The 12,861-nt window shown below is 36.4% G+C and overlaps 1 protein-coding gene across 3 annotated transcripts; it reads right to left on the reverse strand.

Annotated features, from left to right (window-relative positions):
- Positions 1-936: 936 nt before the first annotated feature.
- LOC127118512 (protein CHUP1, chloroplastic) lies at positions 937-3,071 on the reverse strand. Of its 3 annotated transcripts, none has more exons than XM_051048720.1 (5): positions 2,219-3,071; positions 1,797-2,113; positions 1,591-1,702; positions 1,359-1,484; positions 937-1,285 (listed from the first exon to the last, which is right to left on the reverse strand). In XM_051048720.1, the coding sequence occupies exons 1-5, from the start codon at positions 2,855-2,857 to the stop codon at positions 1,229-1,231; spliced, it is 1,251 nt and encodes a 416-aa protein (XP_050904677.1). In that variant the 5' UTR covers positions 2,858-3,071; the 3' UTR covers positions 937-1,228. The 3 variants fall into 3 exon arrangements, with proteins under 3 accessions (XP_050904677.1, XP_050904678.1, XP_050904676.1); XM_051048721.1 differs by having other exon boundaries at positions 937-1,270; positions 2,219-3,068; XM_051048719.1 differs by having other exon boundaries at positions 937-1,277; positions 2,219-3,063.
- Between the last annotated feature and the right edge of the window lie 9,790 nt (positions 3,072-12,861).

Here is a 12,861-nt window from a genome sequence, read left to right on the forward strand (position 1 = left end):
AAGTTGTGAAAGTGAGAGTGTGAAAGCTCACATGGTCATGCATTTAGTATTTTAGTGTGATCATTTTATCGTAAAAAGGGACAAGACACACAAAAAATATTTTAAAATCTTCTCATATTTTATTAAAATTCTTAAAAATAATCCAGGAAAATATGGAATCTATTAAGAAGTGTTTGTAAACAATTGGAAAATCTAACTCACTGCCTAATCGAGCAAGGCCTATGTCAAACCTATTAAAGCAAAGAGAAATATTTTCTAACCAATTAAAAAAACCATTAATCAATTAAATCATATGTTTTAGGATTTCCTTTTTTATATTAGGTTTTCTGATTTTTGGGTGGTTTAATCGATTAAAACATCATTTTAATCACTTAACTCATTTATTAGTCCATTGAATTATTTTCTTTTTTGAGCCAATTTTTTTCTATATAAATAGCTTATCCTTATTTCATCTGACAACAGCTCTGTTAATAGAAACCTCTCTATTATTTTTCTACTCTTTTTCTTTATGAAATTCTTTTTACATTAGAATTGTCATGGTGCTTATAGATTGAAAAGCCCTTGTGACAATTGTGTTGTACTTGTGTTGTGTTTAATTTGTTTTATCCAAGAATGTGATTCTCTTGTGTAATATATTTGTAAAGAATTTGAAAGTTGCAAGTTAAATCCGAAAAGAAAAAAAACTTGGGTGGAGATTTTTGAGATAAGCTTGAATAAAGGTTTTGTTTGTTGTTGAAAGTTTGTGGATTGATCCGGTAAAAGCTCAAGTTTGATTTTAGAGGAATCTCAAGAGAAAACTCACAGGGAACAAGAGTAGGTCAAATGTTTAAGCTGAACCTGCATAAATCTCAGGTGCAATCTATCTATCCCTTCTCTCTTTATTTTTAGTTTTTTCTTCTTTTTGTTGCAAATCTCAGGAATCTCAAGAGACTTCACTTGAACAAATCAACATCACTATATAGGAAAGAGCACAAGGAGAAAGATTATCATTAAGAGCACACTAGCCACACTAGTCTAGTTAATGAGTTTTTAAAAATGACATAAATAGAAGAGCATATACATGTTTGTAAACTCTGCCACTGATGTATAAACATCAAACGATAATTATGGCAATACATTAATATAAGTTAAGATGCATATTTTTGTCCAATTTTAACAAATTTGGGAGAATTAATCATGATGTGATTACTATTACTTGGCACAACAACAACAACACAACCAACTTTCTTCAATTCTTGAAATGCTTGTATAGTCTCATAATCAAAGCCACCTGCAAACTGAATGTCTTGATATGTCATGAGTTGGATAAAAAGGTAAATATCAATTCTACAAAATTCTGAGAACCATTATTCTCATACCTGGTGTATTCTGAATGCAAACTTAACTCCTTGTAACAAAAGGCTATTATTATCTTCATGAGATTCCATTTCCTTAGTTACCCTTTTCATGAATTCCTTTGCAAGCCTCAATGAACTTAGTTTCATCTGTAGTTAATAACATGATAAAGATTTCAATAATAGTAGTGCAGTTCGCGAAATGTGTCTAAATCTGCGAACTATCAGTGTTACAAGTCATATATGTAATTCGTACCTGACCGATAAGGCCGGTATCCATCATCCACTCCCAAGGGATATGAAAATTTCTATATTTTTTACTAGTACTCTCCCTTATCTTCTCTTTACTACTCACACTTCTTTCCAACCTGCAAAAATCCAAAAGTTTCACTTTCAATTAATTCTAAGTATTGCTCAAAAAATTAAGTTTAACTAAACTCTACAATCTTTGTACATGCTCGCCTGTCTTGTAATGTTTGTATCCTTTTCAAAGCCATAGAAGTTGGCTCTTTAGGATTGTCCTCATAGGATGAAACTTCTGATTCAAGATTCTTCAGATCTCTGTAGTTACAAGAAGCTTCTCTTAATGCATCAACTTTTTGTTCAGGCCATTGTGGGAAATGCTTAAGCACTGATCTTTCATCCACCAATGAAGATAATTCTCCATCTAGCCATTTGATGAATGTTTCGACTTCGGAAATATCTGCATATGAAGCTGATTCTACTTCTTTGATCAAGAAACTGATGAATTCCTTCTGGCTTTGAACTTCTGATTTTATCTGTCCAAGAATATGATTACATAAGTTCTTCAAAATCGCTTACGAAAATTTAACTGAATTTGAAAATTTGGAAGCTAAATATGACAAGTTTGAAACTAAACTTACAGCTGAGAGATAACTAGACCGATTTTCGATTTCCTCGATCATATTTCTGGTGAATGCTACTGCTGGAATTCCGTTGTGATGAGTTTTGCTTTCCATGTTGGCGTCTTTTCGTGTAAGCGAGCGATACAACTCAATAACTTCAGGCACACGGCGCACCACTTTCAAACCGATCAATGCTTTTGATGGCGTTGGAGGTGGCGGAGGCGCTATTGCTGGCAGCATTTTGATTCTGTTTTCATAATTTTTAGGCTTTGGAGGCGGAGTTGGTGGTAGAGCTATCGATGTTCTTTCCTTTCTAGGCGATCTAGGCGAACCGGATGAATCATGAAAATCTTGATTTGTATGATGCAAGTTCTCATTTTCTAAGTTTTTTTCAGACATGATTGCTTGAAGTGCTGGTTTGAGCTGGTTATGTGTATCTGAATTGTTGTCATCTATGGATTTCTGTATCTTCTTCCACAGAATAGTTTTTCGCTCGATGTTATGCGCTTTGAGCGAAACTATCTGCGATTTTAGTCGCGCAACTTCTTCTCTAAGTTCGTAGTTTTCTTTCTGTAGTACTTCATTTCTTGCCATGAAAACTTCAAGTCTTTTTTTGAGAGGTGTTGTGATTTCAGACTCAGTCTCTACCTTGAGCATTTTCTATAACATGAATATGAATCTGATATAGTTGTGTGATTTTTGTTGTATAAGTAAGGTTGGTAATTTGGAAATAATTATGATGTTTTTGTAAGAAACTTTAAAAGTGATTTTGGAGATTACTTTGGTTTGATGGCATCAATAGTATGTGAAAGGTGCATTTAGTGTGTGATGATGTTAGGTACAGCCATAAATTTGTTGGTCAAATTAATGCTTCTGTTCTAAATTAATATATTTGTGAGGTTAGAGGTTAGAGGTTTCTTCTTCTCTAATTTGTTATTATGTCAAATATTTTGGGAGTAATTAGTATAAAGTTTCAAATATAAATTAATTGTATTCATCAAAAACACACAAAATTTCTCATGGCCAAGTGTATTTTATTGAAAGGGAGTGACATTGAGTCAACATAGCTTCATTGTGATAGTTGTCATTCATTTCACACCCATTGCACTTCTTGTAGTAGTTGAGTGGCATTTGGCTTATTCTTTTCTTGTGAAACAATGGACAAAAAAGAGGTAGGAAAATGTGTCTCATTCATTGAGGTTCATGGAAGAGTAAATATATTTTCACAAAGACAACTACCTCATACCAAACTAGATTCTTATGATATCTACATATTTATTCTATGCTTTATTTTTCATTTTTTCAAAGCCTCTTATAAACTCCTTTATATTTCTTTCTTTCATTACCACCCCTTATCTCATTTTCACAACCGAAAGTGTGAAGTGATGTAGATTGGTTTTTTGTCACATGTTTGAGTACTACTATACTTTAGGTGAGAAGAACGTGAATGGTCATTCCAAGTCCTTAGAGTGTGTGTTCATACCTTTATATGAAAAGTCCTTTCTTCTTGTTAAAAGGAAAAATATATTATTAATTTCAAGTTTATTAAGAATTTTAGGTAATACTATTAATTAAATTTCTTACTCTAATTGAAAAATAATTAAAAATCAAGATTTGTGTTAATTGAAAAATAATTAACATTTAAGAATAAAATAGTTAAATAAAATAAATTATTGAATGTATGTTTAAGATTGTTTTTGTTTTTGTTATGAACAACTTTTTGATGCTGAGAGAAATAAAGAGAAATTTCATTAAAAGATGTTAAACAACTCTAAAATTAACATTTTCTTCGTGATGATTATATTCATCAATCACATATTTATAACATTGATATAAATCAATTACCTAGTATTTAGATCTTTCTAATGAGGAGTTACATTAGAGCATTTCTTAATGTACTCTTAAGACTTCTTAGCAACCACCACGTGAAATTATTTAAATGTCTCTAATTTTCGGAGATGCATCTCCGAACACACTAAATTCTAAATGAACGTTGTAATATTTCGAAGATGTATCTTCGTAACAATTTAAAATATTCAAAACATCTCCTCAGAAGTCATTTACCTTTGAATTGTACCGGAGGTGCATCTTCGTGAATATTCCGGAAATGCATCTTCGATACGTCTTAGAAAAGGTATTTCATTTTATATGTTGTTTATCCGTGTTCAGATGATGATTTAAAATATATTGTACAATCGAAACTAAACAAAGAAACGTACATAATTCCAGATGGAACAAAAATGGCATACAAAAATAAAATAAGAATAAATTTCAAAAATATCGTACAATCGAGATCAATAAAATAGTAAGACCGTCAAAATAAAGTACAAACTATAGTACTATAACTATATAATAAGAGACTACTATGTGTGTCTGACAACCTCTCATTTACCATATGTCCTCCGACGATGTCTCTGCTTCAACAATGCCCCATATGTCTCCGCCATGATGGCATCTAGGACCTGCCTCACATAAGACCCATCAGGGAAGATACCAGTGTCAATACTTGCATGCACAACTCTACTATGCGAAGACACCTAGGTAAGACATCCTTAACATGATCTAGTTATGTCTACTCCTCCTCAAGTATCTCCTGATGAGTTGGTCTCGACGGATCTCCTGGAGGAGCATGCACCATGTATAGATGTGACACCCTGAAGAACCATCTGTTGTACTCGTCGACATAGCTCCAATCACTGTTAACTATGGTAGCTCGTGCCTCCTCCGGTACTAGATGACTCTCATAATCATCAAATATGTCCTCTATCTGCCTACGTGTCAAGGCAGGAGGTGCAGAGACATCGGGGTGTCTAGGAATGGTCTGAGTGTAGTCGAACTGCCGCATGAAGCGTTCGGACAAGTGAGTTATAGTGAGACGCGATCCATAGGCCAGCCACCCAGAGTATAATACTATCTCGTCAAATGGTCGCGTCTGACGGTGATTAACATATTTGTGGAAGTGCATGTCCTCAGCAACCAAACAGTCAAAATAGACTCTGAAAGGCTCAATCGTCTGGTTTCCTCTGAGCGGGATAAAAGCAGTAACACACGACATATCCTCAGGCACACTCGCCCAGCCAGAGATGCACGGGAAGTGTTGGAGGATTCAAGCCTGAAATGAAATGTTAGGAACACGTGAATATTCACTAATGGTTGTAAAAATGAAATGAAAATGACAAAAAAACATTCAAAGACCAATAATTATTACCGTCAGTAATGTCACGCTACATGTGACTTGCTTCGTCTTCCACATACAACCCTCTCTCAACTTCGAATACAGGTAGACCAAGCAAGCCACCCCGCAGTTGTACTCATGGATCCGTTCGAAATCCACGAAGTATTGGAGGTGGACAATGTCTATATAAGTGGCACTCTTGTCCATAAAATCAAAGTGCCAACCAAATAAAGCAAGTATGCTCTCAATGCATTCGATATATGGAGTGCCACCTGCTCATCATCACCATCAACCTGTTGTGCTCTCAGGATCTCATTCTCATATATCTTCTTTAGGTAATCAAACCTAGCATGAGCATCCTTGGTCCTATCCAACTTGTTCTTTTCCTCCCCTAGGTCATCCCCTGGTGTAACACCTCAAAATTTGCCCTCCTCTCTTGGGACTAGCTTTGCATATTGCATTTTCATTTTTTAGGATATTAGTCATTGCATCTTTGCATATCATGTGGAAACAATAAGCAAGTCATCCTCCTAGGTCTTTCTCAGAAGATGGAGAGGTTAAAAGATTCAAGCCTGAGGGTTTCTTGAATTGATCACTAATCATCTGAGGGTTTGTGCTTCCATTAGGGTTTCTTGGTTCCTCAAGGAGGTTGATCTTTATCTTGGTTGAAGTGGTACATCACCATCATCATGGTTTTATCATCACCAAGAGGTTCATTGTGCCTGATCATGTGCCTTGGGATTAGGGTTTTGACCTCTGGTCAACCCTAATCAGTTGCTTTATACCAGTCAGGGTTTTTCAAGGAGATGAGGTCTTCATTGAGATGGGGATCATCATATGGTTTTATTGGGCTTGTATAAGCTAGGGTTTCATTTTGGAGGCATTTCATCAGGAGATTGAGGTTCAAATTCATCTGTGCATGACCAAGTCATCTATCAACTGCAAAAGTCAACTGCAAGTCAACTGTTGGACTTTTTGGAGGTGGTAAGTGGTTAGAAATACTTCATTCATGTTCAAACAAGTCTCATTTGACATTTCAAACATCAACTTTGAAGAAAATAAAGTCAGGACAAAACTTTCCAAAAATAGAAAGTGACTTGTAATTTGAAATTGCCAAAAATGGAAAGGTTTTCTCCTCAAGATTACATCATCAAGAAAGCTTCAAATGAAATTTTGTTGAACATGAAAGTTGTATATCTTTCTCTCCCATTTCCAAAAAGTCCAAGATCATCAATTTCGCATGTGTGGTTAAGAAGATATGATCAAAACTTGGCCAAGTGAACATGGAACTTCAAACATGCATAACTTTCAAACCAAAAGGCCAAATGGAGTGGTTCTTTTTTGCATTGTTCATGTCTTGACATATACTATCCAAAACATACATCACATGCCATGCATTCTCATCACATAATCATTTGATTTTTCACTAGAATTTTGGAGGGAAATTTCCAAGTTTGAAATTGGTCAATTATTTGAACATGACATTACTTCCATTGGCTCCAAAACATCAGTTGAAGTGAAAATAAGTGCAAACTCGTACTATTCATCCATGCATTTTCATGCATAAGGTGAAATTCCAATTTTGCAAAACACCTCCAAACTTAATTAATTTTCATTAGCACTTGGTTTAGGTTAATTAATCATGTTTAGCATAGCATATAAATAGAAAATTATAACAGAATTCATCACATTTCCCAATCTTAGATCTAGAATCACAAAGTTCATGAAAATTTTCTCTCACTTTTTTCTTTGAAATTCTTCAAACACACTCCATTTTTCTTGATCAATTCATCATCTGGTAGCATTTGTGAGCAAGATTGAAGGAAGATTCAAAGGAAATCGTGGCAAGGTTGAAGCATACATCAAGGTTAAGCAACAATGGTGAAATCCAATTCTGGTTGATTCAAGAGCATTTGAGCCTCATATTCATCATCATTCATCTTAAGGAGTATATTGGAGAAGATCTAAAGCATCAAGAACCTTGGAAACGCGTGAATCAAGGGACTGCTCATCAAGAGGTAGGTTTTTCGACCTCTTTAATTCTTCAATTCATTAGGCCTATCATGTAGATCTTTTAATGGTGATGAAACTGAGCTTTGAATGGAGTGATTTGGTGTTGAAACGAGTGAGATATGGTCATTTGAAGTTTTGATGATAAACTTTATTTCATTCGATCCATGCATTTGATGATGTTTTTGTGTAATTGATTCATGGATTTATGATGTACGTGAAAAATAATGCATGATGTTGTGTTTGATTTTGAGTTTTGGTGATGTTTTGAAAATCTGGAAATTTGGAAGATGATCTTCATCTTCAACCTTGCTGTCCAGTATTTGCTACGAATCTGCTAGGAAATTAGCTACGAAATTAGCTAGGAATTTTCTGGATTAGCTACGAAATCCATGCCATGCAGCGCCTAGGGTTTGGGCGCCAAAACGTCGTCGTTTTGGCTTGGGCGCCAAAACCAAATTCAAAAACGCGCCTGGTTCGATTCCAGGCGGTTCCACAATTTCAAAAGCCTTCACATATTTTTCGTTTCCCTCCATGTGTTCATGTACATGTTGCTTCATGATTTTTTTATATTTTCTTTAACTTCTAAAATTCATAATAAATTAAATCATCATCCAAAAAATATGTGCTTTTTTGCATTAGTTCAAATTTTGTGTCTAGAATTTTATGGATATTATTTTGCAAATTGTGCGTGGCTGTATAATTTTTTGTGCTAGGGTTTGTGTATACATGTCCTTTCTTGACCTTGCCTTGCTTCTTCATTTGTGAAATGCTCAATTTTCATCCAATGCTCATTAAATTTTACATGTTGAAACTAGACATCTTGCTGGACATTTTGGTGTTGAGTTTGCACTTTTGTCAATTGCCATTGCTGAGTTATGATTTTCCTAAGTTAGGTGTGACAATTTGTGTCACACCTTGTGATGTCCAACTTGATTGATGAATTTACCATGCCAAATGAATTCCAAATGTCCTGAGTTTTTGTATGATGCTTGATATGAATGTTGTGAATGCTCATGATTTTTTGTGGAATTTTTGGATTGATTTCTGATTTGATTGAGATTTTTCTTTCTGGATTGCCATTTGTGAGCTTTTGAATTGTCTTGAACTTCAATTATTTGTGAAATGCTTGTGGTTTGTCCTATGAATGTGAAATTTTGCACATTGTTTCTGGACATGTTAAAGGTTGTTTTGGCTTTGATTTGGGGTTTTTATCATGTTTCATTTCTGTTTTAGACTTGTGCTAAGTCGATGTATCATTTGGTGTCATATTTGAGCTTGTTTGTGCTTGCCTTGCCTTATGCAATTTGGTTACCATGCCTAATTTTGTCCAAATGCTCTAATTTTTTGTGTGATGATCATGTTGTGTGTTCTGTTTACTCATGAATTTTTCCAAAATTAATTGAATCATTTTTGATTTAATGTGCATTTGTTCATTCTGTTGTCACAATGTGGTTCCAATGTGCATACCTTGCCATGTTTGGTTCATGAAATGAATTTGGTAATTGATATTGAGATGGGACCTTTTGGATGATGTTCTTAATTGATTGAAGTTGATTCATGTCAATTTTCATGTTCTGTTTTGGATTTTTTTTCTCCCTCTTTGACCCTAGGCCTTGACCTAGTGGTTTGTCTCATCTTTGAGCTTTGATTTCAGGTTGAACATCCAGGTTATATGGTTCATGATGCAACCTCACTTGAGCTTTTGATGCTTGCTTTTGACTACTAACATTGTGTGTTTTGTAGGGTTGTTAATTCATTTGAGTTTGACTTGTTGGCTTATGCCTTTGCTCATTGGGTTTGACTGTTGATATTGATGTTGTCTGTTTGCCTGTATAGTTAACGGACTTGTGTGATGTTTCCACAGGTACATAAGTTGCTTAAGTTCAATTTGAACTTGCTTTTGCTTGGTTGCTTAACCACATAGGTATAACTCTCTGACTTCATGTATTCTGGAAGACCTGTCCTGTTACTTGGGCAGGCACCTGTCTGAAGCCCTCCTTAAGAGGCAATGCTTGTGTTTGTTTATCTTTGTGCCAAGCAGGAAAAGTCCTTTGATAAGGCAATTGGCAGATAAAAGAGATGTGCAATCCATCTCCTACTATTCAGTGTGTCATCCACTTTGCTCACACACCTTGTGTTGATGCATTGTGGATATTAACCCAAGATCTTTGTAGAGTCAGTCATATGTGGAGAAGAGTTCCAACTTTCTGAACTCCCACACTTTCATTTGTCTGAAGCTCTCCCAGGCCAGGGATAAGAGCTGTGAGGTCTTACCCTCACTTCCCATTTCATCTGCTTCACCCTAACTCTCAATGTTAGGGTTAAGAGCTAACTACACCCGATTCCAGTTGGCTTGTGCTTCACAGCCTAACCTTGTGTGAGCCCACTTTGTTTGTATATAGTGTGTGCTAATTGTGTGTATGTTTGCTTTGCCTGTTTAGGATAGCTTGCTGCCTGTGCAAGTTAGATAGAAACCTCAACCTAGGACCATGGTGGATTGCATGATAACTATTAGGCTCGAGTCAGTCTCCCTTCTAGTTTGTCATTTCCCTGTCTCTGGTTAGGAGAAAGTTTCTCCCCTGTTAAGGGGAACTACGTTGCCCTGATCCTCATACCAGATGAGGTACGTAGGCAGGAGGTCGTACGAGATCTCTCCGGGCACCCTTTTCTTTTTTGCATGTGTTTTGTTTGACAGCTATCAGGCTCGAGTTCCCGACTCCCTGTTAGTCTATGTGTTCACCCTTTTTCCTTTTTGTGTGTGTTTGCTTGACAGTTATTAGGCTCGAGTTCCTGACTCCCTTTTAACTTGTTTGTTTGTTTGTTTGTTAACCTTCTTGTGTGTTAGGAGATGGATGTAAGACCAGCGATTGGCATTCCGTATCCTTTTGGTGTTTGTTTGTGTGGAGTCTGACGTAAGTCCAGCGATTGGCAGTTGGTTTCCTGTGTGTGTGTTTGTTGGTTCGGAGTCTGATGTAAGTCCAGCGATTGGCATTCGGTTTCCATGTTTGCCTGTTTGCGTGTGTTTTGTTTCGGCGTGCGTGAGCCGAACTACGGTAGCTCTGATTCTCATTCCAGATGAGATACGTAGGCATAGGATGCGATATCCTAGCGAGCCCGTTCCCCTCTTCTCCCACCTGTTGTTTCCGGTGTGTGTGTGCATTCTTTTAAGCAGCGTTTAGCAACCTTTCTTCTATTCTTTTGAGCGTGGATCCCGTCGAGTACGACGGATGCGTAGGGGTGCTAATACCGTCCCTTCGCATAACCGACTCCCGTACCCTGTAATCTCCGGTCGTAAGACCATTTCCTTTCCAGGTTTACTTCGAGCGTTTCCTTTCCCTCTTTTGGGATAAATAACGCACGGTGGCGGCTCTGTTTGTTTTGTTTTAGCCCGCCGATTGTTTTTTGCGGATGCGACACCTGGGTCAGCCCCCAGATGGTCTACCAACATCTCGAGTGCCTATTTTTTTGTTATCCTCCCATGATCTAGGAATCTCCCCCTGATTGGAAGATGTAGCAAACAAGAGATGTCATCGAGTGTGATGGACATCTCACCATGAGGGAGATGAAACGACGAGGTCTCCGAGTGCCATCATTCCACAAATGCATTAAGAATCTCGTGGTTGATCGTACTGTAACCAGTCATGCACAAGTTCTTCAGGCCAGATAAGGACAAAACCGATTGAAACCAATCCTCATCCAATTGAGGCAATGCAATAATCTTCCTCCCATGGATAACAAAATTTTAGGTATCACGCTCCTAAAATTTGTCAAAAATAATCAATGTCAAAAATTAAACAATGTCATAAATAATCAATGTCAAAAATTAAAATAAACGTAAAATCAAATAAAGAATTCAACTAATGCTACCTCTTAGTCCCATATATGTTTGCAAGTATGGCCTGGATACAGAGGCAGTAAGGACAAATAATGTAGACCACATCCAATAGCCTTTTGCTCAACATTCTCAACAACTTCACCATATGGAGGTGGCACTGGATAACATGTGCAACAGTAGGAGGTGGGAGTGGATCAACAGTAGGTGGTGTGAGTGGATCAACAATAGGTGGCACTGGTGTAACCTGACGCCAGCGGGACGATATGGGGAGTGATGCGTCAGATGGTGAATCTCGTCTCCTATGGGAAAAATAAAATGGAATGGCATGAGGAGAAGCATGAGCACTAGAAGTAGGCGACTCTGCCTGACCAGAGGGACCAGGAGCATTCGGAACCTGCTGACTCTTCTCCCATCGAACGAATGCGTGCTGAAAAACCCTGTCATGCCTCAGCCTATCATGTCTATCAGCCATTATGCATGTAAGTTATAGTAAGGCATACCATTAGTGCATGCAAACAACAAAAGTAAGAAAATAAAAAAAAATAAAACACAGAGAAATTTCTGGAGATGCATCTCCGGTTTATGGGAAACCTTTGCAAAATTACGAAGATGCATCTTCGGTTCATGGGAAACTAAAATGCTGAAAAATTCTGGAGATGCATCTCTGGAATTTTCTATAACTCAGAGGCCGCGTCAATGGCGTAATGTACCTCAACGAAATGGAAAAAAAATTGATCGTCAATTTCAGCCAACAAACAGCTAATACACTATGGCTAAACTATCTTAAATGTGATTTCTACTCATATCTAACCCTAATCATTGATTTCTACTCATTTACACCAAAACTCAAACGTTTATCGAAAACTCGAAAAACTTACAAGAAATTGATGTTTTTAATGAAGTTGGATGATGTTACAGATGAATATTGATGTTACCTTGAGCCTTGTTGAATGAAGTTTGATTTGGTGTAGAGAAGAAATTTGAGAGATTTTTTTTTGAATTGAGAGTTGAGTACACTGTGAAATAATGAAGTAGAAGAGTCTGGCGCGACTTAACCTCCAAATTGTTCTAGAGATGCATCTCCAAAATATTTTAACGTTAACTTGCCTTTAATTGCGTCTGGAGATGCATCTCCGAAAACATGAGACATTTTTGGAATTACGAGTGGTGCATAAGAAACATTTGGGGTGCGTAAAGAAACCGTCTTACATTATCACCATTTATCCTTATCATGGCCTTATAGAACTTGGGCTTATCAATTAGCATATTTAGATCATTAAATTCCACCAATCTTATGTGAGTGCATCCTTCATTTCGTTTAGATATATTTTGAATGATGTCAAAACTAGGAAATAGCGTTTATGTACATTGGACGGTATCTGTAACACCCAGAATATTGTTAGATTAATTTAAATATTATTTTAATATGATTATTTGAAGGTAAAATGAATTATTAAATAATATTGGGAATTATTATTATTATTATAGATGTTATTTATTTTAATAATAATTAAATAAATAAATAAAATGGAATATGAAGAGTGGAAGGGTAAAAGTGGAATTTGATAAAAGAGGCCAAAGTGAGAACTCAGAGTGTTTTTCACGTATTTTTGCCTCAGAGTCAGAGAAAGGGAGAAA

This window comes from Lathyrus oleraceus, chromosome 2 (genome assembly GCF_024323335.1).
Source record: "Lathyrus oleraceus cultivar Zhongwan6 chromosome 2, CAAS_Psat_ZW6_1.0, whole genome shotgun sequence".
NCBI lineage: Eukaryota > Viridiplantae > Streptophyta > Magnoliopsida > Fabales > Fabaceae > Lathyrus > Lathyrus oleraceus.